The sequence below is a fragment of the Falco biarmicus genome, chromosome 1, assembly GCF_023638135.1.
Source record: "Falco biarmicus isolate bFalBia1 chromosome 1, bFalBia1.pri, whole genome shotgun sequence".
Taxonomy (NCBI): domain Eukaryota; kingdom Metazoa; phylum Chordata; class Aves; order Falconiformes; family Falconidae; genus Falco; species Falco biarmicus.
The window spans coordinates 86,290,090-86,314,163 of NC_079288.1; the positions used below are offsets into that span (position 1 = coordinate 86,290,090).

At 44.5% G+C, this 24,074-nt stretch overlaps 1 protein-coding gene across 3 annotated transcripts in view; it reads left to right on the plus strand.

Moving 5' to 3' along the window:
• Positions 1-24,074, plus strand: part of PTPRA (protein tyrosine phosphatase receptor type A) — a 133,813-nt gene that overhangs the window by 22,127 nt on the left and 87,612 nt on the right. For 2 of the 3 annotated variants that reach the window (XM_056343474.1, XM_056343491.1), the window contains exon 2: positions 6,048-6,186. In XM_056343474.1, coding sequence (XP_056199449.1) covers positions 6,169-6,186 — 18 coding nt within the window. In that variant the 5' untranslated portion in view covers positions 6,048-6,168. Of the gene's footprint in view, positions 1-6,047; positions 6,187-24,074 lie in introns of those variants that run through there. The other variant, XM_056343498.1, reaches the window with a different exon arrangement.

A 24,074-nucleotide genomic window follows, 5' to 3' on the forward strand; every position in this document is an offset into this window, starting at 1 on the left:
AGGGTCATGCTGCCATCCAGAGGGACCTTGACAGGCTGGAGAAATGGGCCAGCAGGGACCTCATGAAGTTCAACAAGGCAAAGTGCAAAGTCCTGCCCCTGGGGAGGAACAACTCGAGGCACCGGCACGTGCTGGGGGCCACCCCACTGGGCAGCAGCTTGGCACAGAAGGACCTGGGAGGCTGGTGGACACCAGGTTGTCCCTGAGCCAGCAACGTGCCCTGGCTGCAAAGGCGGCCAGAGGTGTCCTGGGCTGCGTCAGACAAAGCGCTGCCAGCAGACCGAGGGAGGTGATCCTTCCTCTCTGCTCGGTGCTGGTGAGGCCACACCTGGAGCGCTGGGACCAGTGCTGGGCTCCCCAGTACAAGAGAGACAGGGACAGGCTGGAGAGAGTCCAGCGAAGGGACCGGAGCATCTCTGCTGTGAGGAAAGGCTGAGGGAGTTGGGGCTGCTCAGCCTGGAGAAGAGAAGGCTCGGGGTGGATCTCGGTGTCTGTGAACACCTGCAGGGAGGCTGCCAGGAGGACAGAGCCAGGCTCTTGCTGGTGGCCCAGTGACGGGACCAGGGGCCGTGGGCACAAACTGAGACCCAGGAGGGTCCCTCTGAACATCAGGAAACACATTTTGAACATCAGGGCATCTGGCACAGGTTTCCCAGGGAGGTTGTGGATTCTCCATCCTTGGAGATCTTCCCAATCTGTCTGGGCACAGTTGCAGGCAGCTGGCTCTGTGTGGCCCTGCCTGAGCAGGGGTTGGACCAGATGATCAAAAGGTCCCTTCCAACCTCAACCACTGTGGGATTCTGTGAGGCAGGGAGGCTGAGGTCCTCAGGAAATAACAGGGATCAGCTGAGCCCTCTGTAAGGGTATGGCTGTATATATAAATGCAGCTAAATTTTGAATCATATAGCACTATATGATCACATCTTGTTTGTTAGATTCCGTTCTGTGTAAATGTAAAATGGCTTAATAATTCCTCTCTTGCTGTTTTGTATTAATTTGTATCTTTATGCTGTGTGTTTTCTTTCACTTGCTTCCTCCTTTCACCTTCCCAGATGTCTCCTCAGAGCAAACTTCCGTGACTCTTATTGTTCTGCTTATTTTCATTCTTCTTCTTGGGTAAATGTATTATTTTTTTCTAAACATGGTTTCCTAGAGCTGTGCAAAATGCTCTTTCCATGCTGCATTGTGAAGTATTAGTTGCAAAAGAAAGAGCACCGGAGTCCTAATTCAGGTACATTTCTTTCTTTATCTATTTTTCTTTTTAGAAGTGACTAAAGCCACAAATAAATAATGCTACCTTTTGCTACCATCTGTGAATTCAGGACCAAGCTATTTCAGAGTGGTATATTTTAATGCTTTCTTTATCTGTTAAGGAGGGGAGAAAAAAAGGTTATTGCTGCTAATGCAAAGAACAATCTCCCACAAATTGTAGTCTGTGTTCCCATCTACCACTAAAACCCAAAGCAAACAAAGATTCGTGCAAAGACAGGAAGCATTTTGGGTGTAATTGCCGGTAGGTCTTTGCTTTCACAATTTTTGGTTTCACCCAAAAAGGCAGCTGAGCAGTGCTGTGGTTCACTTCAGTGGATTTATTATGAGCTCTCGCTGTGCTCTAATTTGACATTTTTGGCAGCTCTGGGAGTTTTAAAACATCCTCTGCAAGAGTCTCCTGGCCACGCTAAATGAAAATGTCCCATGGAGGAGAGGGAAGGGGCCAGTGCATGGCAGCACGGGTGAGCTACACCCTGATGACAGCCCTGCCCGCAGGCTCCTTTACTTTGGCCTCAAGCCTCTGTTTTCATAATACCGTCCTGATCCCTTGCTTTCTGCTTGGATCGGACTTAGAGGACCCTCCAGTTTGACCAGATGGAACTGGGAAGCAGATCTCTCCCATCATCTGAGCCCAGGAGGTGGTAGTGTTGGTAGAGCCAGTTGGCCTTGGCTATGTTAGAAGACTTCACCAGTACCAGGACCTGATTTTGGGGCTGCTTTGGAGGCTGGGAAAAAATCAAATCTTGAATATGGTCTAGAAATCTGTGGAACAGGTCTGGCTGGCTGCTGGAGCTTGTGTGTTGATTAGCTGGATGGTGCTACGGTGCAGCCCTGTGTCATGGGTGAGGTCTCACCTGTGAAGTCCTTGTGGCTTTTTCTGGTGTATTTATCTCTTGTTCATGTGAGTTTACCAAACAATAACTGGACTGTGATTTAGGACCAGGTCTTTAGGGTAGTTTGTCACAGTGATGTGTAATAGCCTAATAAAAACATAACTGCTTAGCTTTAATGTGTCAAAATGACTCATTTAAAATACCATATTGGAGGTATGAGGGTCTAGAAGAGAAGTAAGACTTGCATGGGAAGGCAATATTGGGTAATGGACCAACAGCTATAACTGGGGTGGGGGGATGGCGGAAGCTTATCTTCCGTTTCAGATCTGAGGAAGTGGTTTGTCTGCCTGAAAAAATGTTTTTGTCCCCCATGCACTGAATCAGTTGGTCTGGCAGAAGTCAGTACTTGCCTGGGTCAATGCATGTGAATTTAGCTACTTGGCAATCCTGTGCATTGTGCAAGTTGTGCGATATATAAACTGCTTAAATATTGATCCAGTTTCCATATTTTTAAATAAAGCTTTCTATAAAACTTCAGCATTTCTGGTCTCATAGTCTCCTAGAGCCCTTCATGAAGTGTGCAGGTAATTTTCCCCTGTACCCCAGTCTGTAAGTAAATGATACTTCTTTCAACTTCCTCCACATACTATCTGCTTTCTATGTGTAATATTCCTGTTATTTATAACTGCTTTATTAAATCCTAGAGGCAGCTGCCACCTGCATTTCTACATTAGATGGAAGTTGAGGTCCAACAGGTTGGTGCATAGTCCTGCCCTTCTGGGAGCAAAAAATTGATATGGAAGTAGGGAAAACATCTGTGTCCCTATAGCTAACCTATCTTTCCCTATAGCTAACCTCCCTTTATTGCCTGAATATAAAGTGGCTGTGTACATCTCCTTCCATCCTGCAGGAAGCCAGGGAAGCAGCAGACAGACATACGAAGGATTATTATATTTGATCAGGCTTTGAAATGGGCTGTAGATAAAGCCCTTGGTGTTTACTGGGCCATTAAACATTTATTAGCCTCTATCCCAGTGTGTTGGTAGCGCTGTAAATAACGGCTGTGATTAAAGGGAAGAGTGGGGTCAGCAGTTGCCTTTTGCACCAATGTTTGTAAATGGAGAAGCAGGTCGTGTAATTTTTAAGAGCTTGGTTGGGGAAGCATCTGCCCAGATGCCTTGGAGGGAAGGGGCAGATGAGCTAGCAGACTGGAGCTCCTTTTTATCACGAGGAAATGCTGAAATCTTAGGAAGTGGGAGAATTTAAACAACAATGAAAAAAGATTAGGGCCAGAGTTAGGAGTTAATTTATCCCTGCCTTTCCTAACAAAAATGCTTAATGCCCTTGGATCAGAATGGCTTTTGAATCTGGATTTAATTAGGTTGAAGAAGGGTTCATGCCCCTCCCCCCGCACTGCCCCAAATAACCCCCCGGCCACCCCCCTGCTCAGCCATGCATGCTGGGCTCATCGAGGCTGTGTTTTTTGCTTGTTGGCATTTCCATCATCAGACTTTTATTTCCCTTTCACCCCCTCCCCAAGCTTTAATAGGGAAAGGAGAAGCATAGCCGCAGGGCTGAGACTTGGCTTGTGGGGTCTTAGCTGCAGCACCTGGTCGGATGATAGGGTTTTTGAAAGGAGGAATATGAAGGGATTATTTTATTGCTGGGAGGCTACAGCCTGGTGATTCATACTGCAGGCGATCCCTCTGAAGTCAATGAGATTGTAAAGCGTGTAAATCAGTATGGAATTTGGCATTTTCCTAGAAAAGTGGGGGATATTTGTTTTACTTGCATATAAATTACTTCTAATAAGACTCTGTAGACATGACTGATCCTTGTAATCACACCATTGCTCCTTGCAGTCCCAAAGTTACTCTTGCTATCCTCTCATTTAAAATAATTAAAAAAAAAAAAAAAAAAAAAGACTTACATGGGAAATACCTGTGGTTGCTGCTGGGCTGCAAAGCATTGCAGGGAATGACTCAGGCAGGAGCGTGTCCTCGTGTGCTTGGGACCTGCGGTGTGAATGCAGAAAGGAGACAGTCTTGTTTTCACACTCTCTCATTTTGAGTCTCTGACATATTTGTGTTCCACCATTTAGATGTCATCAGGCTGACTGGTAATTAGAGGGAGGCTGTTTTGCTACAAAGCCGGATTGGGAATCCACATTGCCATGAGCAAGCCTGGTTTTTTTGTTGGGGAATGCAAAGTGGCAGAGTAGGCGTTGGGGGAGCATTGCTGCACCACGAGGGAGAAGGTGCTCTGCTGCTTCTTTCCTGTCTCTACAGAATATATGTCCTTTCTACAACAACTGAAATGAATTGATCGTCCCATTCATCAAATGGAAATATAAAAGCTGTCACTGCAATACTTAGAGATGGAGTGGTGATATTTGTTCTTTCAGTGGTGCTTTGCAGCCTGGCAGTCTCCATCAGCTACACCAAGATGCTTGGAAGCAAACCCGGGAGGCATCAGTTCTGCTGCCGGCTTTGCTGCCTGGGTGCTGCTGGGTGGTTTGGGTGCTGTGCGCAGCGGCTTGCTCTCTATATGAGAGGGCTTTAATACTCTAATAATAAAGCATTATAACAAAGAGCATCAGCTTTTTACTTGCTACAGTTGAGGAGGAAGTTGAATTTTGCCAAGATGTTCTAGCAGCGAGGGTGGTTTTAGCTACTTGGGACTTGCCTTACCTTATAAAAATGCATCTTGCCTGTTTATTTGTTTTGCGGCATGTGGAAAGCGTGACAATCTTTGGTTGAAAATGAAATCTAAAACTGGAAGGAGTCATACAGAAAGTAACCAAGAAACTGAATATATATAACTGAATAATGAGAAAATAACCAGGTCCCATTAAGCTGGTTGTCAAGGGAATAATTCACTCGTCTCTCCCCCAGCTTGATGAAATATTGTTTTCCTGTCCTCCTTACTAACATACCTACAACTCCAGAAAAGCCACCTATCCACTCCTGCAGATGGACTGATACATGCCTAATTCTACCTCAGGGCCATTTTCGTGAGCAGGGTGTAGCTTTGAAGGCACCTTCTCCTGTGTCAGGCCTCTAGAAATGTTTGTACAGTTGAAAGGTTTGTCCCCTCTTTCCACTGATGCTGGCTGTCCTAACAAGTGCCCTGCTCCTGCCCAGAGACCTTGCCTTGTCTAGAAGAGAGAAAATAAGGTGGGTTTTAAGCCAGCATCTAGATTTAGATGTAAAATCTGGCAGAAATCTTAGAATGGTTTGCATTGGAAAGACCTTTGAAGATCATGTAGTTCCACCCCCCTGCCATGGGCAGTGACACCTCCCACCAGCCCAGGTTGCTCCAAGCCCCGTCCAGCCTGGCCTGGGACACTGCCAGGGATGGGGCATCCGCAGCTGCTCTGGGCAGCCTGTGCCAGCGCCTCGCCACCCTCACAGGGAAGAATGTCTTCCTAAGATCTAACCTAAACCTACCCTCTTCTAGTTTAAAACCATTCCCCCTTGTCCTATCCTACAGACCCTACTAAAAAGTCTGGATCAAATATAAATCTTTCCAGCTTCAGGCCAAGTGTTGTATATTCCTTGTTGTCCTCTCCGCAAAACAGAAGAGTTTAAAACTAACTTTTTTTGTTCATTGGGCTCCTGGTGTATTAGCAGACTGCATAGCTTTGGGTTACTCCCCAGGTGACCTGAGCTGTGGTCTTCAGTCATCTTCTCGACTGCCTCGATGCCTTCTGCAGGCTGGTGTACCTCCAGCTGTGCTTCTAATGCTTTGATAAACTTATTTTATATGGGGACTACATTAGTGGCTGGGACAGTCTCATTTATATGGGACAGTCCCAGTCATCCACAACAAAATTCAAGCAGCTGATACGGTAAAAAGGCTGTTTGCTTGATATAGCTGCTCTGTGTGAAACAACTTGCTCGTCTTGGCACAAGCCACTAACTGGGTGTTTCTCTCTTACAGGGCGCATCGAGAATAATCATCAGCCTTAAATAAGGATTGATTGCGTACTACCCATCATAGTCCCAGTTCGATATTAATTGGAAAAAGCTTTGACTGTTGCATTGGGGAGGTGAAAAGTTGAATGAGCATCCCTTTTAAGGTAAAGTAGAAACATTAATGAGATGTGTGGGGTATGAAGCTAGTACTGCTGTAGCCTGCATAGGAGAACAGCAGCCTTTGGTGGTGCTGAGTGTACAGATTTCTCATGGATTCACATCTCTGTCTTACATCATCTACATGGTGAAACCTGTGGTCCATCGTTCCCCTGTTTGAACTTAATGAGCATGGTCCTCTTAGACTGGGGGATTGCCTTTGTTTTGATGCAAATTTTGGTGAATCCAGTATTTTCTCTTTATTTACTTGAAAGAATCTTTAATTTTTGAAACTTGTGGTTTGTGCAAGGCATGCAGAGTTGGGTATCAATATGTGAAGAGGATTTATCTTAAGGCTTTTTTTTTTTTTCTTGGTTATACAAACTAGTATTAGACTGAAACATACTGACCTCTGCTATTACCTTGGCACAGATGGGCATATGATTCTGGCATGAGTGATTTATTAAGGGGAGGGAAGGAAAAAACCCAGAGTCTGTCCGAGGAAATCAAGTTCATGTAGAAAGAAGGAAGGTTATGAAGTAAGAAGGGACGTTACTCAGGATGTTAGTGAATTAAAAAACAACATCCAGCAGGGAGTTTGTGGGAAGTTGTTCTGGTCAGAGTTCTTCCCATGAGCTGACTTGAGGAAAAAAAAATGAGGAATGCTTTTCTAAAATAAAAATAAAAATACTTAACTGAATTTCATGTTGTGTTTCGCTACATGTATTTTTTAGTCTGCTTGGCCCACTTTCTGATTCGGGGAAAACTCCTATTGAGCTCAACAGCTGAAGTAATCCCATTAGTTTAGTGAGAAGTGGCCAACTGTCCTAGAAGAAGGGCTTTGTCTTTTGTGCATAGTTTCTCCATAGCTGATCCCAGAAAAGGATTAAGTTCAATGAGACTAAAGTCAGAGACAGCAGAAGTTTGCCTGTGATGCACCTCGTAACTGTTAATAGCCTTAACTTCATTTATTAATCAGTTTTTGCTTGTATAAGAAAAGCCTTTTTAGAGAAGCAAGAGACTGATGAATATTCAGCTATCTGCCAAAATAACACAGGTCCTGTCGTAATCCAGTGAATGTGTATGGCAAAGATGCTACCTGCGCTCTGGCAGTAGCTTTCTCAAAAAAGCCTGTGGTCTAGATCTGCCTGTTGAAGTTTCTTAGCTGTTTGTGGTTGGAAGCTGGCAATTAAGTGACCAGCTGGAACCCTAAAGCCGCTGAGATCGGCAGGATGCACCTGAACTCACGTGAAGAGGAGCGGCTGTGGGCTGGAGCCTTGCCATGGCCAGTGCTGTCTGATTTGACTGGCCAGTGTAAACGGTCTCAACAAAATTGCTTGTGTGTGAGTGGTTTGTCTTGCATGATGAAGCCAGATGTGGATGTGACTCTGTTGGCTGGAGTGAAATGGTCTGACAGCACTTCGGTTCTGCAGCAAAATTATTTCGGAATAAGGCAGCAAGGTCCATGGCTGAGTTCATGGGACTTGTTGTTCTGCTGTTTCAGGTAGTGTGGGCTGCTAGGCAAGACGCAAAGTTGGATGCTGGAGTGCCAGAGGTGTCCATCATCCTGTGAGCCTCTTGACTGTTGTGGGTTGCTGTAAAGGTGGTTTGGGCTGAGTCGTTTTTCTCTCTGAAACTGGGGTTCTGAAATAGCTGATGTTAGCTGGAAGGGCTTGAGCACCCTTTTATGCTTTTATGGGTTGCTTTTTAAAGTGTTTCATTATACATCACTTATTGATTCATGTCACAGTTCCAAAGCATTCAGATTTGGATTTTGTGGGAGAAAGCTAATGCATGAAGACTGTACAAAGCTCTCCACTCAGATGTATCGCTAGATTTCTGGGCTTTGTTTTCACTGGTCACATTCACTTGTCACAAGTTACTGTCCTCTTTTTGTCAGCCATTTCAGTGATGTGGCCCATTTATTCTAGCTCAGACTTAGCATGGAGTATAATGCTGGCAGACCAGGGAGTCTGCATTTACAGAACGCAAATAAGAAGACTTCAAATTTTAGATCTAAAACCTTTGTTACGTCCTAAAAGGTTCTGCATGTGTAATTGGAAACTTTGGGATCCCAAACATCGCAGTGCTCCCAGGTCTGGTGGCACCTCTGAGTAGAGGTCACGGTCATCTTAAATCAAAACTAGCTGAACTGAAGAGGAGAAGGGAAGGAGGGTGGGGGTAGAAACAGAGCCACTAGCAAACACTTGACACCTCTCCCAAAGAGCAGGAGTGGGAATCATAGAATCCTAGAAACGGGCTGCCCAGGGAAGTGGTGGAGTCAACATCCCTGAAGGTATTTACAAGACACGTAGACATGGAGCGTAGGAACATGGTTTAGTGATGGCCTTGGCAGTGCTAAGTGAACAGCTGGACTTGATGACCATAAAGGTCTTATCCAACCTAAACGATTCGTGATTCTGTGATATGATAGAATATTTGAGCTGGAAGGGACCTTTAAAAGCCATCTAGTCCAGCCCCTCTGCAACAAGCAGGGGCATCTTCAACTAGATCAGGTTGCTCAGAGCCCTGTCCAACCTGACATTGAATCTGGCATTTCCTAGCCAGGTATTATTGCACCAGCTCACTACTACCTGATCTTCCAGGGCTTCGGTATCTGTCCCAGTTTAGCCTACTAGACAGCACAGTTTCACTGAGCCTTGTTGAGTTAGCCCAGGGTTTTCCACCATAATTATTTTCATGATCCCAATAGGTTTACAGGATGGGTAGGGGGGAAGAGTGCCCCATGACATTTGCAAATAGAACAAGGGCGGGCTTATCTTCTCCCCAAGCTTTAGGCCACCAGACTTGCCTGAGGCAAGCCTTAGGCTTGCGTAAACAGTTGTGTTTAGAGAAATTGAGGGCATTATTCAAAAACGCTGTGCTGTTTCAATGCTATACTAGCAGTAAAGAATGTGGCACAGCGACAGCTTTGTAGGAGATTCAGCTTTCAAAATCCGCAGAGAAGCCGCCACTGCATGCAGCGGCTCCGCTCCCAGCAGCAAGTCGGAAACTCCGTTTTCGGGATTATGGCCAAGAGACGTTTCTTGGAAACTCTTCCGCGTGCAGTGTGAGCAGCAGGACGGGAGGTCTTGATTTGAACTCTAGATGATAAAACCACTGAGGTTTTGGCAGGGCTGTGTGTTTGGATGCCTTGTTCTTGGCCTTTCTTGTTTGGGTGTATAGGTGAACCCCTGCCTGGGCTGGCTCAGAAGCTTCCGTCTGACTTCATAGCAAGCTGAATTTTCCACTGAATAGGAAAGTTTTTTGGGAATGAAACAACTCTCTTATTTTTTTGGATGGAATTCTCCAATCCACTGGCTACACCCAGTCTATTTTTCTGAATCAGACTAGTGCTGAACTTACCCTGCAGGGTCATTAATTTTTCCTAAAGCTGACATTCTTCTTCCATGTTTGCCCTCTCTGACATGTAGTCTTGCTGCTCACATTACCTCTTGGCCCATAAGAGAGAACAGTAGTGTAGGTCACCTGCCTGCCTGCCTGTGACTCACTGAAACTTTTGATTGATTAATATTTTTTTTCTGGTAAATCTCATTTTGGGCAGAGGGGAAGAGGAGGGAATAGGTAGGTAATCTCTGGTTAGATCCAGCACTGATTTCTTCAGTAGGAATCCATAAGCACTGCTGCAGTAAAAGTAATATTGATTGTTATTATTTGCCTTTGAATTCCCCCAAAATACTCCGTTCCCCTTCACACAGAGGTTTAGAGGCTCACATGTACAGCAAGACACGGAGGTAGGAAGGGGAACTGGCTCACTGCAGTCCCTGGAAGAGGTGTGCCCACATCTTGAGACATATAATCATGCAGACAGAGCACTGTTTGGAGATTTGGTTTCTGCTGCCCCAGCTGCTGCAGGGGAACTTCAGAAGAATAAATGGAAAATGGAAGGAACTGTGGATGTAGTGTCAAGTGTTAATTAGTCTTTAGCCTGGGTCAGACGTCCCTCAGTCTTTTTTTCTGTATAGGTTCCCCATCGCTTTCTCTGAATCCTGTCCTTCTGTTTTTCAGGAAACTTTAAAATTTATGTGGAGAAGGAAGGAAAATCTCTTCCTTTCTGCAGGGGCCAGGTCAGCATCTTTTTTTTGAAATCCCTGTGAGAGCAGTTTGTCAGAAAACATTGGGGAAAGCAAAGAACTGAGCCTAGCAGAGCCAAGCTGAGCTTGAATGCTCCCATGGTTTGAGCTCAGCAAGGTGCAGTGGGAGCAGAAATCTTTTTGTTGGTGACTGTACAGAATAAGAAGGAGAATTTCCCAAAGGTTAGGCTTCCTCCCTAAGTTTTCTTCAAGGAGGCCCTGAGAAAAGCAGATACACTGGGAAGTGGGTAACTTCAGACAAGTGCATGTGTGCACCAGTGTGCATACTCACATGTACGTACACAGAGTGCTTTCCCAAATAGCCTAGAACCTGAGAAAATGGAGATAAAATCAGAAGACAATTGAAATTAGTTATGCTTTCAAGGCAATCGGAGATTGGTTGAAATCTTGTGGGATTTCTAAGGCCTCCCAGTGCAATTTCGAGCTGACTGTGGGGAGGAAGGTTTGGTTGCTGTGGTCATGAGTGTCTCAGTTGTGACTGTCATCTATTGCTGGTATTGGACGATGATGCTTTTGACACAGATGTCACCACCAAAACACAGTTATCTTCTCATTGCAAAGTCTTCCTTCTGTTATTTGGCTGCATGCTATGTGTACCCTTTCATGGTGGAGGAAGTCTACCCTGGCTCTTTAAACTGCACAGCACAAATCTGGATTCAATATAAGTTTTGGGTTTAGATTAAAAACAACAAAAGAAGCATTCTGACATGTGACTGAACGTCATTGTTCATCCACCCACATATGTTCTCCTTTCTTTTCATCCTCACCAAAATCTGGCTGCATTTTGTGTTTTGGTCAATGGTGAGTTGCTAGCCTAACTTTGAACTTAATGAACTTTTCCAAAGATCCTTCAGAAAAGGCCACATTCCAACAAGGTCTTGGATATCTCTTTGGTCTACAGAGGAGATGGTGTATGACCAAAACTCTTACAAATGCCAGACATCAGACACTGGGGGGTTTACAGTTGAACAGGTGTGGAGTAACAGAATTAGACCTCCATCATGATGGTTAAATGTCTCGCTTCCTGTGATGTGAGCTCGAGAAACACAAGGAAGAGCTGTGCTTTAACTCTAGAAGAACTGGAGTCTTTAGGGATCTAGCAATGGGAGTTCACAAAATACACAAAACTGTATGGGACAGTATTTCATGCTGTGTCATTCTGCATCTGTGCGACTTTACACCAAGAAGCGCCCCACTAACTTCAGAATTTTGCCTCACCTAACCTTTGGATCTACAAACATGTTGTAATGAGGTACCATCAAGCGTGTTATTCTGTGAAATTGCACTGCGTATTTTTTGATATGTTCATGTGAGTCTTTGTTTACCAGTAGAAGTCACCAGTAGAAGCAGGTGTATTATTAAAAAGATAACACATACTTGGGTTTATTCCCTTAAGATGGAAAATCTTTCTTAAAAGAATCATGAATAAAACAAGACAGTGCCTCATAGCGGGTATTAAGGGAAAAATAGTAATAAAATAAGTCTTTGGAATGGTCTTTCCCTCTGGCATCTTCACTCTGGTTCTGCAATCAGTAATTCAAAGAAGGTTTTGTGGAAAGGAGAGGTGAGATGCAGGAGTTGATATGACTTCCCCAAGGGTGAGAACTTCTAGAGCTGGGACCCAAACATTAATCTCTCTAATTCCAGCTCAACACTTCACTATAAGATTATTATTCTGTTTGATTAATCAGTGCAATGCCTCGAAAGCCTCTATAAAGCCATAATGCTACATATGTATTGAAGAATCCTACTGTGAGTCCTCATTTGTGTATCTAGGAGCCTTTTGCTTGAACTTTGAATGCAAGGAAGTATTCCCTAGCCTTGATTGGTCTTACTCTGAGCTCATCATTAGAGCTGACATGTTGCTAGCTTTCATTGGGGAGCATTGTTTTCAACAGGGGTATAGACTTCTTGGTGCTAAAATGCTAATATTTGATAGGTAAGGATACAGCTGCAGCAATGACAATGTCATTCGTAGTTTTCGTACAGCAATGTGTAAAGTGCTGTGTTCTTAAGCTTAATTTCCTAAAGACAGGAGAATAGTTGCAGGACATAATTTGCATTTGTCAGCCCCTCCATCCCAACCAATCTTTTGAACCACTAAGCAATTTCAGCCACATTTGAGAAACTTCAAAATCTTCAAATCTTGAAGGTTCTGTGAAAATTGAGTAGCAGGGAGATTGAGTGGAGAGATTATAAGACTTCCCAGGCTTGATGGAAAGTCTGCAGTGTAAATTTGCTTCTTAGGTAATCCATATTTGATTAGTAGGATGATGCCAACTCCTTGGTTGAGATCACGGTATTACCCAAGGCCTCATGTGTGATACTGGGCAGTTGTTTCGCCTCTCTGCCTCATTAACCCCATCGTACGTACAGATGACTTCACCTCTGTTCACTCAGAGGCATGTGCTGCCTCTTTTACAGCCATTAGCAGATTTACTGGCAGCACCTCACACATCTAAAATGCTGTCAGTGCCCCATGCCGGGAGACATGTGAGTGTCTAATGCATCACGTTGCAAACTGTGAAACTGAAGATTCAACCCCACTTTAATGCTTTAGCGCTGTAAGCAGCAGAACTAATGTAGCTCAGCATACTAATGAGGGAGGTATTTGTCATTAAGTGCTGGGCCATTAGAGAATGGCCGACATTCAGCTTCACCCTTGAAACCTTTCTGGAAGGCTGGTCTTCCTCTTGGGCTAAGCCTTGTGGGGTCCTTGGCAAACAATCGGCATCACAGCTAAAGCACAGCTGCCAGTGGCAGAAGGAAAACCCCAACTTGATGACTTTCAGGGAAGTAACCCAGAAAATATAATCCTCTGTATAAAAGACCTTAAGGAAGGAAGGAGGAGGAACTGATGTGGAAATGATTGTTCTTCCTGGGGAGAAAGTGATGATGAAACTGAGAAGAGACCTAAGCCGGCAGGTTACGATGGGCATAAGAGTAGGATGCTAATAGCTTACAGTATCGCTTGAGGGTATCAGAAATGTTGGTATTTCCATTTTGGAGAACCTCTTCTCCAGCACTGTCTATTCGGGTCACTGTCATCTGTTAATTTTAATTGGATAATATCAATATGAGTGAAAGCATCACTTTTAATTTTCTCTACTTCTGGTAGAAAAGCATTTAGAGCTAAAAGCTTTAAACAGGTATTGCTGTTACCTGGAAATACTGAATGGAGAAGGCTTCATTGAGATGAAAGACTGCTTTATAAAGACCAGTGGGTTTGTCAGGTACTATCTCATTAGGAGCTCACTGGAAGGGAGGTTTCATTGACGCTCCTCAAATTTGTAATCAGGGCAGTTTAAATTCTCTATTTAGAAAGGGATGGGGGAATACTTAGGAGAATTTTGCTTGCAAGAATGGCTTCCACCAGGAGGGGAGCATGTCATGGACAGAGCATGGTGAGGTGGTTTCTGTGATTTTGAGTAATTTTGTGCCAGCCCCTGAGGCTGTCCAGGTTTGAAATGGCAAACCACTGAATTATGTGTGATGTAATAACCGAATTACTTAAAACCAAAATGGCCTCCTGAATATCTGTTCTCTTGACTTGGGTGGAGGGCCTCCAGGAGTGAAGATGGTTTTAGTTTAAATGCTCTTAGCTGTGAAATGTGCATCAGCAATCCCAAAGACACAAATTCTGCTCTAATTGCTTGACATCTCTGCATCTAGCTTTCATGTCCCTGGAATGATCTTGATTTTGTTTCCACTGAGAATGTGAAATTCCTGCTGAACTGCACGGTGCAGAACTTGGAGTAGCACGTTGACACGGTGCTGATTGGGAACCCGAAGAATTTTAAGAGCCTGATGGGAAATTACAGCAAACAAGGGCTGTTGGCAACCAGCTTCCAAATCTAAATCCTCCATGCGCACAATACACTACAATTATAGCAGCTTTCCCAGGTCAGGAAACAAATGCTGTGACTGCTGTATTCCTGTGTGTGATATTTATGACACACAATGTTATCTTTGTAATTGTTACGTATGCTTTTATGTAGTGCAATTAGGGTGGGGCTGAGGTTAATGGTAATGTTAATCGTTTTCATGTTCTTAATTTAGACGCTGAATGCTGTCGTTTAGTAGGGAGTGAGTAACAAAAATTATTCATGCTATTGTAGTGCTGTCACATCTGTGGTGCAGGGAGATGGCTACAGCACAGCCTAAATCAGCAGAGATCACCCAAGCCTTGGATTTACCCACTGATAAGCTCATTCACTTAAGCTTTGGCATTTTCTTCTGCTTGTACCACATTGGAAAGTCCCAAGGGTCTCAATGGATGGGCTTGCTCCAAACCAAACCCTGCGCTGGGAGAGGTATCTGTAAAGACTTCCACCCAGCTGAGGGAAAGAAGCTATTTACCATGTACTTGTTCAGACAAACTTACCTCTTCACATAATGACTTTAATTCACCCTAAATTTCTCTTTTTTGAAATGTGTTCTGGAGATGCAGTGGAAACTAGTGTAGAGTCCGTGGGTATGTGGTTGTAGGGTTTTTTTCTTTCCCACTGCCAATCCATGAGTTGGGCTGTGTCTGGCTACAGATTTTATACAAAATATCAAAAAATAAATAAAAACAATTAAAAACAAAAGTACCACAACACCCAAACCTCCTCAACTTGTTTTGCTTGGTTGTTTTGTTCAGTGACCACTCCTAAAATACAGTTGCTCACCAAAGTTATGAAAATAGGCACCCTGTGCATTCTTAGTATTGGTTGAGGGGTTCAGCTCAATGAAAAATGAAAAAAATACAGATTTGCTTTTTTGTGTGTTTTCTTTTTTTAATTCTGTAGTGTCCAATGAGAGTAGCAGAAGCTGAGAATTACTGCTATCTCCAGGATCAGGTTCTGCTGCTGGTGGTAGATCTCATGGAACTGTTCTGCTGTAGCCTTTATCAGAGGGGAAGTTAAAATGCTGGGCTGCTCAGCTTCCTAAGGGGCTGAAATGCATCTTTTTGCAGCAGTTTAAAGCTAAAAAGATAGGAAGTGCCAGTTTCTTTTTCTAGAAACTGAAATGTTGCGGCCGTCTTCCAGTAGTTACAGAAGGAACACATGCAACCATTTTGCTGAGGATCAAACTTTCTTTTTTTTTATGATGTGCTCAGTTCACAGATAAAAAGCTTATTTGCTAAAGACTGTTTGCTTTTGCTGCAACCAGACCAAAGAGGCTGTGCTCAGGAAGCACCAGAGGGCTGGATGAATTTTATAAGAAAAAGAACAAACTTCTGAGAGTGCTCTTCATGTTGCACTTCCTCAGTTCAGGACTCCAAGTCTTTCACAAAACTGAGAAGTGTCCCATGGGGCCACAGCCATCCTGGGGTGGTGGATTGAATGACAAGTATCTTTTTTTGGTCCGATTTGTGACTCTAGCTTTAATTTATTGCCTCCTCTGTAAACCACAGATATGTTTGCTATTTGCAATTACATGGTGAAAAAAAGGCAAAAAAAAAAGCTTTATTTGGATTTTTAAGTCATTCTTTCTCTTTGCCTTGGCATTTGTTGCAGTGAAATCCTTTTATGAGGCTTGTGGAGAGAGCTGGATTGAAATAGCTTCTCAACAGGACACGTGAAAGGCAGCAGTGGTGCAAGCCCAAGGAAGGATAAGAACGAAGGGTTTATGCCATTGTTGAGACTGGTTAGTGCAACATTCACCCAAGTCAGTTCTGTACGTTGAATATTTTAAAAATGTAGCTCTTTTTTTTTTACCCTAGAAACCCTCCTATCTTGAATTTAAACTGCTTACAGGAGTTGAATTTCAGTGTCTTTTTCAAAAAAATATCCACCTGATGGGCACCTCATGGTCTGATGATGGTGGTCATCATATACACGTACCTCAATTCAGCAATAAACCTGCTTGTTTGTCACTTAATGCAACTTTAAAATGTTTACGCTGGAATTTTCCTGCGTGTATAATAGTTTCTCTCTCCTACTTTACTGAATCTGATAGATTAATTTTTCATTTTCATAGTGGGGAGAAACTTGTGATCCAAATCCAGTCATTACTGATAAAATACTTTCAACAAATTTAGCAAGTGGTCTTTCATGTTAGTTTCTAATCTATCAGTATCTTATAAAAGCAGAAAGCTGTGTATTACCTGGGTAGTTTCCATAAGTGCATGAAGCATGTATGAAACATTAGTCAGTGCTCAGAGAAGATGAAATGTTTTGTTTAAACATAAAGCTTTGCTCTCTTTTGTCCAGAGGAGGCCACAAAGATGGTCAGGGGCTGAAGCACCTCTGCTGTGAGGACAGACTGAGAGAGTTGGGGTTGTTCAGCCCAGAAAAGAGATGGCTCTGAGCAGACCTTATAGCGAGTGGTCTTTAATACTTTAAGGGGGTTTATAAGAAAGATGGGGACAGACTCTTTAGCAGGGTCTGTTGCAATAGGGCCAGGGGTAAATGGTTTTAAACCAATAGAGGGTAGACTCAAACTAAATATAAGGAAAAAATATTCTACAACGAAGCTAGTGAAACAGTGGCACAGGTTGCCCATAGATGGCAGGTGCTCCATCCCTGGAAACATTCAAGGCCAGGCTGGATGGGGTTCTGAGCAACCTGATCTGGTTGCAGATGTCCCTGCCCGTGGCGGGGGGGTGGGGGGTGGGGTTGGGCTAGATGGCCTTTAGAGGTCTCAACCCACAACATTTTATGATTCTGTGATTCTCGTGGAATTCTGTTATGAAGATTATAGTTCTCAACCACAGCTTTCAAGTGATATTGAATCATAGAATCACAGCATGGTTTGGGTTGGAAGAGACTTTAAAGCCCATGCAGTCCCAACCCCTGCCATGGGCAGGGACACCTTCCACCAGACCAGGTTGTACCAAGCTGGCCAGGGCTGGGGCATCTACAGCTGCTCTGGACAGCCTGTGCTAGAGCCTCGCCACCTCACAGTAAGAATTTTGTCTTTACATGTAATCTAAATCTCCCCTCTTCCAGTGTAAACCCATCCCCCCTTGTCCTCTCACTACAAGCCCTTGTAAAAAGCTCTTCTCCAGCTTTTTTGGAGGCCCCTTTAGGTACTGGGAGGCTGCTCTAAGGTCTCCCCCCAGCCTGCTCTTCTCCAGGCTGAACAACCCTGACTCTCTCAGCCTGTACCCATAGGAGAGATGCTCCAGCCCTCTGATTTCAGGAAAGTTGCTGTCTGGATTTCAGGTTGTGGTGGAGAAGGACTCTCATCCATGATGTGGTGGAATTGTAGGCTAAGTGCATGTAGCAACTGAATGTGAAAAAAAGTGACAAAATTAGATTGTTCGTGAATATCTTACTAAATTTAAAAAAATCTAGTAAATGTAAAATTTAGTAAAAAGCCCAATGATTGCTTTTCTGTAATTGCTTTCCATCTGCGTGACAATAACATATACCAACATGAACTCCAGTGGCAATGGGGGAAGGACTGAGTGGGAGAAAACAAAGTTATCTTTTGATCAGTATTATATCAGCTCAATGATAATATTTTGATTAGAAAAGTACTGCACTGTGCCCCAAAAGAGGCACAGGCTTCCTTGTGTTTTCTCTGTCATCTAGAGTTGTTTGTGGAGGGTTGAATACTGCACGGCTTAAAAATACCAAATCACTAAGACCTCACGAGGAATGGATCATCTTTTAATAACTCTGTCATCTGCTTTAAATCCTTTTTATTTCTGCAGCCTGAGTGCCTGGAAGGAAGCTGGAAGCTCTTCACTATAAAGTGACACTGCTGCCTCTGGCTGGCTCTGGCCACCTTTCATGTAGGACTACTTGTGAGCAGGGTCAACTGTATCAAAAGGCCCTTCAGTTAAATAAAGGATTTTCAGCACTGGGGGTCAGGGTGGTCTCAGGGCTGCAGCCACAGCTGCTGCTGTGGTTTCTGTTTGTTCTGGGCATGGAGATGATGTGGCTGCAGTCACAGAATCACAGAGTGGTTTGGATGGGAAGGGACCTTCAGGAAAGCTTCTAATAGGTTTCACCAAGTATTTTCACAGTGAATTGAGATTGCAGGGGAGATAAAATAATACAGCTCTCAAAATGCCTGGAGATTCCGTTGCGAAGGGTGGTAAACTGGATTTCTGGGCTTTGGGGGAACAGCCGTGGGGGAGTTATCAGTAAGCTGAAGCGATAAATCCAGGATTACTGCTAGGATGTTTGCTGATGGTAAATAGACCCGTGAGATGTGCGGCGGCAGCTAGAAAAGCTATGAGCACCGTTGCTGGGTACGGTGCAGATATCCATGAATTGGTTAAAAAAACCCCAAACCCTCAGCGCTTAAACTAGTTCTGCAGGCAGAAGAGGTGGAGATGCCAAAACTGGGAGGAGCTTTGATACCCTGCGATGAAAAGCTGTTTCCTGAGTTGGAGGCTGGAAGGATGGATCCTGTAGGTTAGAGTAACATGGGGACACTGGCTTTCCTATTGCTAACTGCGTTCCCTTTTCACTAGGTGATATTTATTATTTCACTTGGGTTATAACTTCCTCGTTGGTGCATGGGGGTGTGGGAGGGGGAAGGAAATGACACTTGCTTTCTTTGCAGGACGTTTTAAAGATCTGCAGATTAAAGGTTGGCTGTAAGAGCTAGGTGTTACCAGAGATGGTAGAAATAACACGCTTCAGAGAAAATCTTTGCAGGTACATCAGGTGAAGTAACCTGAAACCTGGCGTTCGGGTGCGGCAGGGGAAGATTGCAACCCATCCAGTTCTGCTTTGTAATGTAACACACCATGGAAAAGGGGCTGTTGCTTTTCTTAACTTGTTTTTCCTTTTTTTTCTTTTTTTACTTTTTTTTTAAAAAAAGACTGTAGGGGCTGGGTGGGTTTTGGCCATTCACAAGCTCTTGCTCCTGCCTGGTGGGAGTTGAAGGTAGCTGTGCTTTGTTTGCGCGGTTGCCTCCAGAGCCCTGTTTCCCTTAACACAGTCGCAATCAGGCAGGAAACGGGTTTCTTGTCCGCTGAGCCAGCCTGGTTTTCTCAACAGCGAAAGCTCCCTCCTTGCTTTTTCCCCGGGTCCTGCTGGGAAGGTCTCCAGCTCTGCTCACCCCCGCTCTTGTCCATGCAATTCCCCTAGAGCAATATCAAACCAAAGCTTTTGGTCACTTAGCCTCACCTGACTTTGCACAACGCTCCTTGTAATTTTTGCACCTTACACCTCAAAAAAATCAAGTGCCCTTGCCTGCTTCTTCTCATATCATTGTACAAAATGTGTCTGTCACACCCACCAGCTTCCTTTTAGGTTTTACCCAGCGCTGGACTCCGAGTGCCTTGAATAAAGCATTTTCTGCTGGGACGTGGCAGCGGCAGGCTTTCCTACTGGCATGACCAGACTCTCAATGTGACATTCAGAGCTGTAAAACACTCCCTGACAATAGCTGGTGTTGTTCAAAGAGCGGCATAAATAATTGAGGGGATTTTTTTTTTTTTTTTTTTTTTTTTTTTTTGGAAGAAGAATAACATCTCCCCAGGCTGGCCAGGGAGGCGGCAGGCTGTTTGCATGCACAGCACTGGGGGATAAGTGTTGTAGCATGGAGGGGAATCTCAGGAAAGGGGTGACATCGAAAGGGGGGACTTGAGGTTGTTATCTAGAAGGTTTTCAGCATGGTGGAGCTGGGATGTCTCTTAAATAAGGTGCTGGGACCTCGGTTCCCTTGTATACCCATTTTTATATGGACTAATATAATTCCATCATGCAGATTTTTGGGTGTTTATAGCATGACAGATTGAGTTTGTGGCACAAGCTTTAATTGCTGATGGGTTACCTTGGAGGGCAGGCTCGCAGAGTGGTTCAGGTGGTTAGATGAGGCCTCAGGAGGTCTCCAGACCAACATCCTTCTCCAAGCAGGCTCAGCTGTGAAGCTGCATGAGGCTGCGCAGGGCTTTATTCAATTGGGTCTTGAAAACCTCCGGGGATGGAGTTTGCACAGCCTCTCTGGGTTTTGACTGACCTCACGGTGGAAAAGGTTCTCCCTACAGTTTGATTATCTCTTGTTTCGTCTGCTGCCCAATGTATCGTGTCCTCCTGCCATGTGGTCCTGTGAAAAGCCTGGCACCCTCTTCTGCCTGACCTCCTTGGAAATGCAGGATAGCTGCTGAGCCCCTTTTCTCACCTGGTGCTGGTAGCTGAGTGTGCCTGGAGAGAGAAAGGAACAAACGTGTATTTGTGCAGCTACCACATACCTCAAGTTTTCCCTTATCTTTTCATATGTCCCTGGGTCCATCCCACCTCCATTGTATTCATAGGTCAAAAGCAGGGGGCAAAAGCTTTTTGGTCTTCATTTAATCTTTGGCTTTCTCAACTTAGAATCAGCTAAATTAGATTAAAATTTAAAATAAAAGTTTGTTGAAGAAGCTACCAAAAATCTGGATTAACAGTTCAGTGAAATTTCGTCCCCAGCCATTAGCCCATGTGCCTGTTGACTTACCTCTTCTGAAACGTCAGTAGAAAATGTGTTTGGTTTTTTTTTTTTGCTTCCAGTCTTTACATTCGTTGCTGTCAATACACCCGATAGGTAATGTGATGCTGGCCTCATTTTGTCAGTGAGGTGGCTTTTGGGGCTGTGACCTGAATATGGGGCAGAGCAACTGCTGATTTCTTCCTTTTCTCTTCAGTGTTTTTGTTTCTGTTCTTTCTTGTAATTCTTTCAAAAAATCAAGACTGTCAGCATTAAAGCAGCTTCTTTCTTGGTAATTTCTCAAATACTATGAGAATAAATCACTGAAATAAATGTTTTTTTGTACAGAGTGACTACGCGAAGGAAAAAGGGTTTGTGCATCCTTTATACTGAAACTGACCCCAACCTCATCTATTAAAATCGCATCTTTGTAAAAGCTGATTTAAATATGCTCTATGTAAAATAAAAACTGTTCTAAAACTAAGCTTAAACTGAAAAAAAAAAATACGCAGTGGTTGTGACCATGCACAGACTTGGCTCTGCACGTGATGTGGGTATGAATGAGCCCTGGCAGTTTTGTCTCTGGGCTGGATTAAGCACAGTTGCTACTGGTTACTGCACAGCCCGGCTCAGCGAGGCTCCGCTGTCGGGGCCGCTTGTCTTTCCTCTCCGAAAGCACAGCAGAGGGTTGGGAACCCAATGGGGTGGCAAGGACGTGCCCTGAGCAGGTGGTGTAGGGGTACAGCTGAGACCATTCCAGCCCACACTCGTGCAGCATCCCTTAATGTCACTTACTGGGGTTCTAGATGTTTTATAGTCCTTTGACCTCCCAACAGCATCCAGAGGAGGCTTTTGCTTCTGGGACTTGTTTTGGGTTGAAATTTTCTTAATTTTTCTTAAATCTTTTACAGGATTGAAACTTGATGAAGACTATTTTTTAGCAAAGATGCAGTTTGATTTTTAGCCCTGCCACTTGCACAGGCTGTTGTCAGTCCCGGAGCGAGCGATGGCGGATTTTTTTTGAGATGTAAAACAAAAGCATCTCATGGTTTCTGTGTGCTGCATTCTGTTGTTGGGAGGGAAGTGTCAGCCTTGTTTTCAGCTCGTTCCTGCCCTTGCCTTCCTGTGACTCCATTGAACTGGCTCCTGTCAATCAACGATGCTTTTAAAATGAACGCGTGGGATAAAGCTGCAGAATCATTCCTGTGTCAGCTCTGGAGCGATGACTGCACAGCTCGGTTTGTTGGTGCACAGACGTAGCCATGTGCCACCATTTTTGCACAATCATTTTTGCCTGCCTGAGGTGTGGCAGTAGACATAGCAAAATAAAAATGCCAGCATTGGAGGGGACAGTTCAGGCAGAGATGGCAAAGGGCAGGATGGCTCTAGGCACCCCATGTCTGAGTGCTGTGATCTGCAGCAGAGCTTGAGTTATTTTCCTTTTGAAAATAATCTGAATGTGGGAGCACCTTGATCCTGTATGCACTTTCTAGACTTAAGTCTGATAAAACCAGTTTTAACTGCAGCCTTGCTTAGTGGAGAAGGGACATGGTGGTGTGTGGTCCCCTCCCGAAGTAATAACTGGGAGCTCCTGTGTATGGTGTATTCAGATGTCGTCCTGGCTGCACAGCTAAAGCACATGGCGATGTCAGAGTACCCTTCGCTGAGGGGAGATCTCCCCTCCTGGTGCTGAGCTGCCTGTTGCAAGCTAAGCAAAATGCATTCAGGTTTTTTTTCACCCTGGCAGCATATTTTTAAAGTAAGACTGGCAAAAACAGTGGACAGAGGAGGGCCATGAAGATGGTCAGAGGCTGGAGCATCTCTCCTATGGAGACAGGCTGGAAGAGTTGGGATGGTTCAGCCTGGAAAAGAGAAGGCTCCAGGGGGACCTTAGAGCAGCCTCCTGGTACGTAAAGGGGCTGACAAGAAAGCTGGAGAGGGGCTTCTTACAAGGCTAGTGATAGGACAAGGAGGGATGGCTTTAAACTAAAAGAAGGCAGATTTACATTAGATCTTAGGAAGACATTCTTCCCTGTGAGGGCGGCGAGGCGCTGGCACAGGCTGCCCAGAGCAGCCGTGGATGCCCCATCCCTGGCAGTGCCCAAGGCCAGGCTGGATGGGGCTTGGAGCAACCTGGGCTGGTGGGAGGTGTCCCTGCCCATGGCAGGGGTGGGACTGGGTGGGCTTTAAAGTCCCTTCTAACCCAAACCATGCTGTGATACTATGACTTGAGGAAAAAAAGGTGTCGAAGCAGTAGCGATTGTTGGAATTGTTAGAGCAGCGTGGGGGAAATGCAGGTATACAGAAATAGTAAGAGGTGGCTTTTGGGCAGCAGTGTATTTCAGAGAAGGCTCAGTTAAGTATGAACAACTTTATGAGAATTAGGCATCTGGAAGAAGCCCTTGAAGGTGAGTTGACCTCCTTGTAATGAGCTGCGTGGACACAAAACATGTAGGCATCTTCCCATCTCTGAGTTGACTCCTCCAGTAAGGCTGACCTAGCAGCTCAAAAGTACTGCCAGGAAGAGAACAAAGTACCCAGTAAATAAATTCTGGGTTTGGTTGTGTAGACCATGGAAGCTGCTTGCTTTTAGTGCTCTTCTCAGTATTTGTTTGTATTTTTTTGCCATTGAGTGCTGTGCTTGAGCGAAACCACCCATGATCTTGCTTGCATTGGTAGGTGCTGCTGTTGTGGGTAGCTCTCAACGCAGCATTGCCACCAGGGACCGGGCTTGTCGTCTTCTCTGTTGCTGCTGAAATTCTCAGCCCTTCCAGAGCCATGACCTCTGGTTTATACCTATATACCTGGAATTATTCCTCAAGCCATGTTGTGCAATAGGGAGCATGATTCCACATGTGTTTTATAAAAGCAGAACAGGATTTCAGGTGTTGTGTTGGAAAATCAAAGCCCTATTTGGGGGAACTTGCGGTCTGACTATCCAGTTGGACAAGCTCAGCTTTCCCTGCAATTTAAATATACTCTACCAGAATTTTAATTGTGCCAGTCTCCATAACTACGTTTTAACTCTTTAGGAGCATGCAGGGTTTCCAAGCCACCATCACTCTCCTGTTTAAATGATACAGCCTTAGAGGAAAAGAACAGCTTGGAATATGTGTGCACATCACCTTATTCCTCTAGAAGCCTTTTATGGCTGCATTATGTCATTTGGGATAACCCAGAATATCTCTACACAGCTCAAGAAAGTCCTTTCCTCCCCACCTGCCTTCTCAGAGCTTCCCCATCCTGCATGGAAGTGGAGATCTACCTCTGAGCACAGTTTTTACCCTTATTCAGCCCAGAAGTTCCTCTGCATCTTTGAGGGGGGCAATATGATATCCGTAATGTCTTGGCACTTTAATTCTGTTTTCTCATTCTCAGTTTCTGCTGGCACTTAACGTGCTCAAAATACAGCATTTTCCTAACTA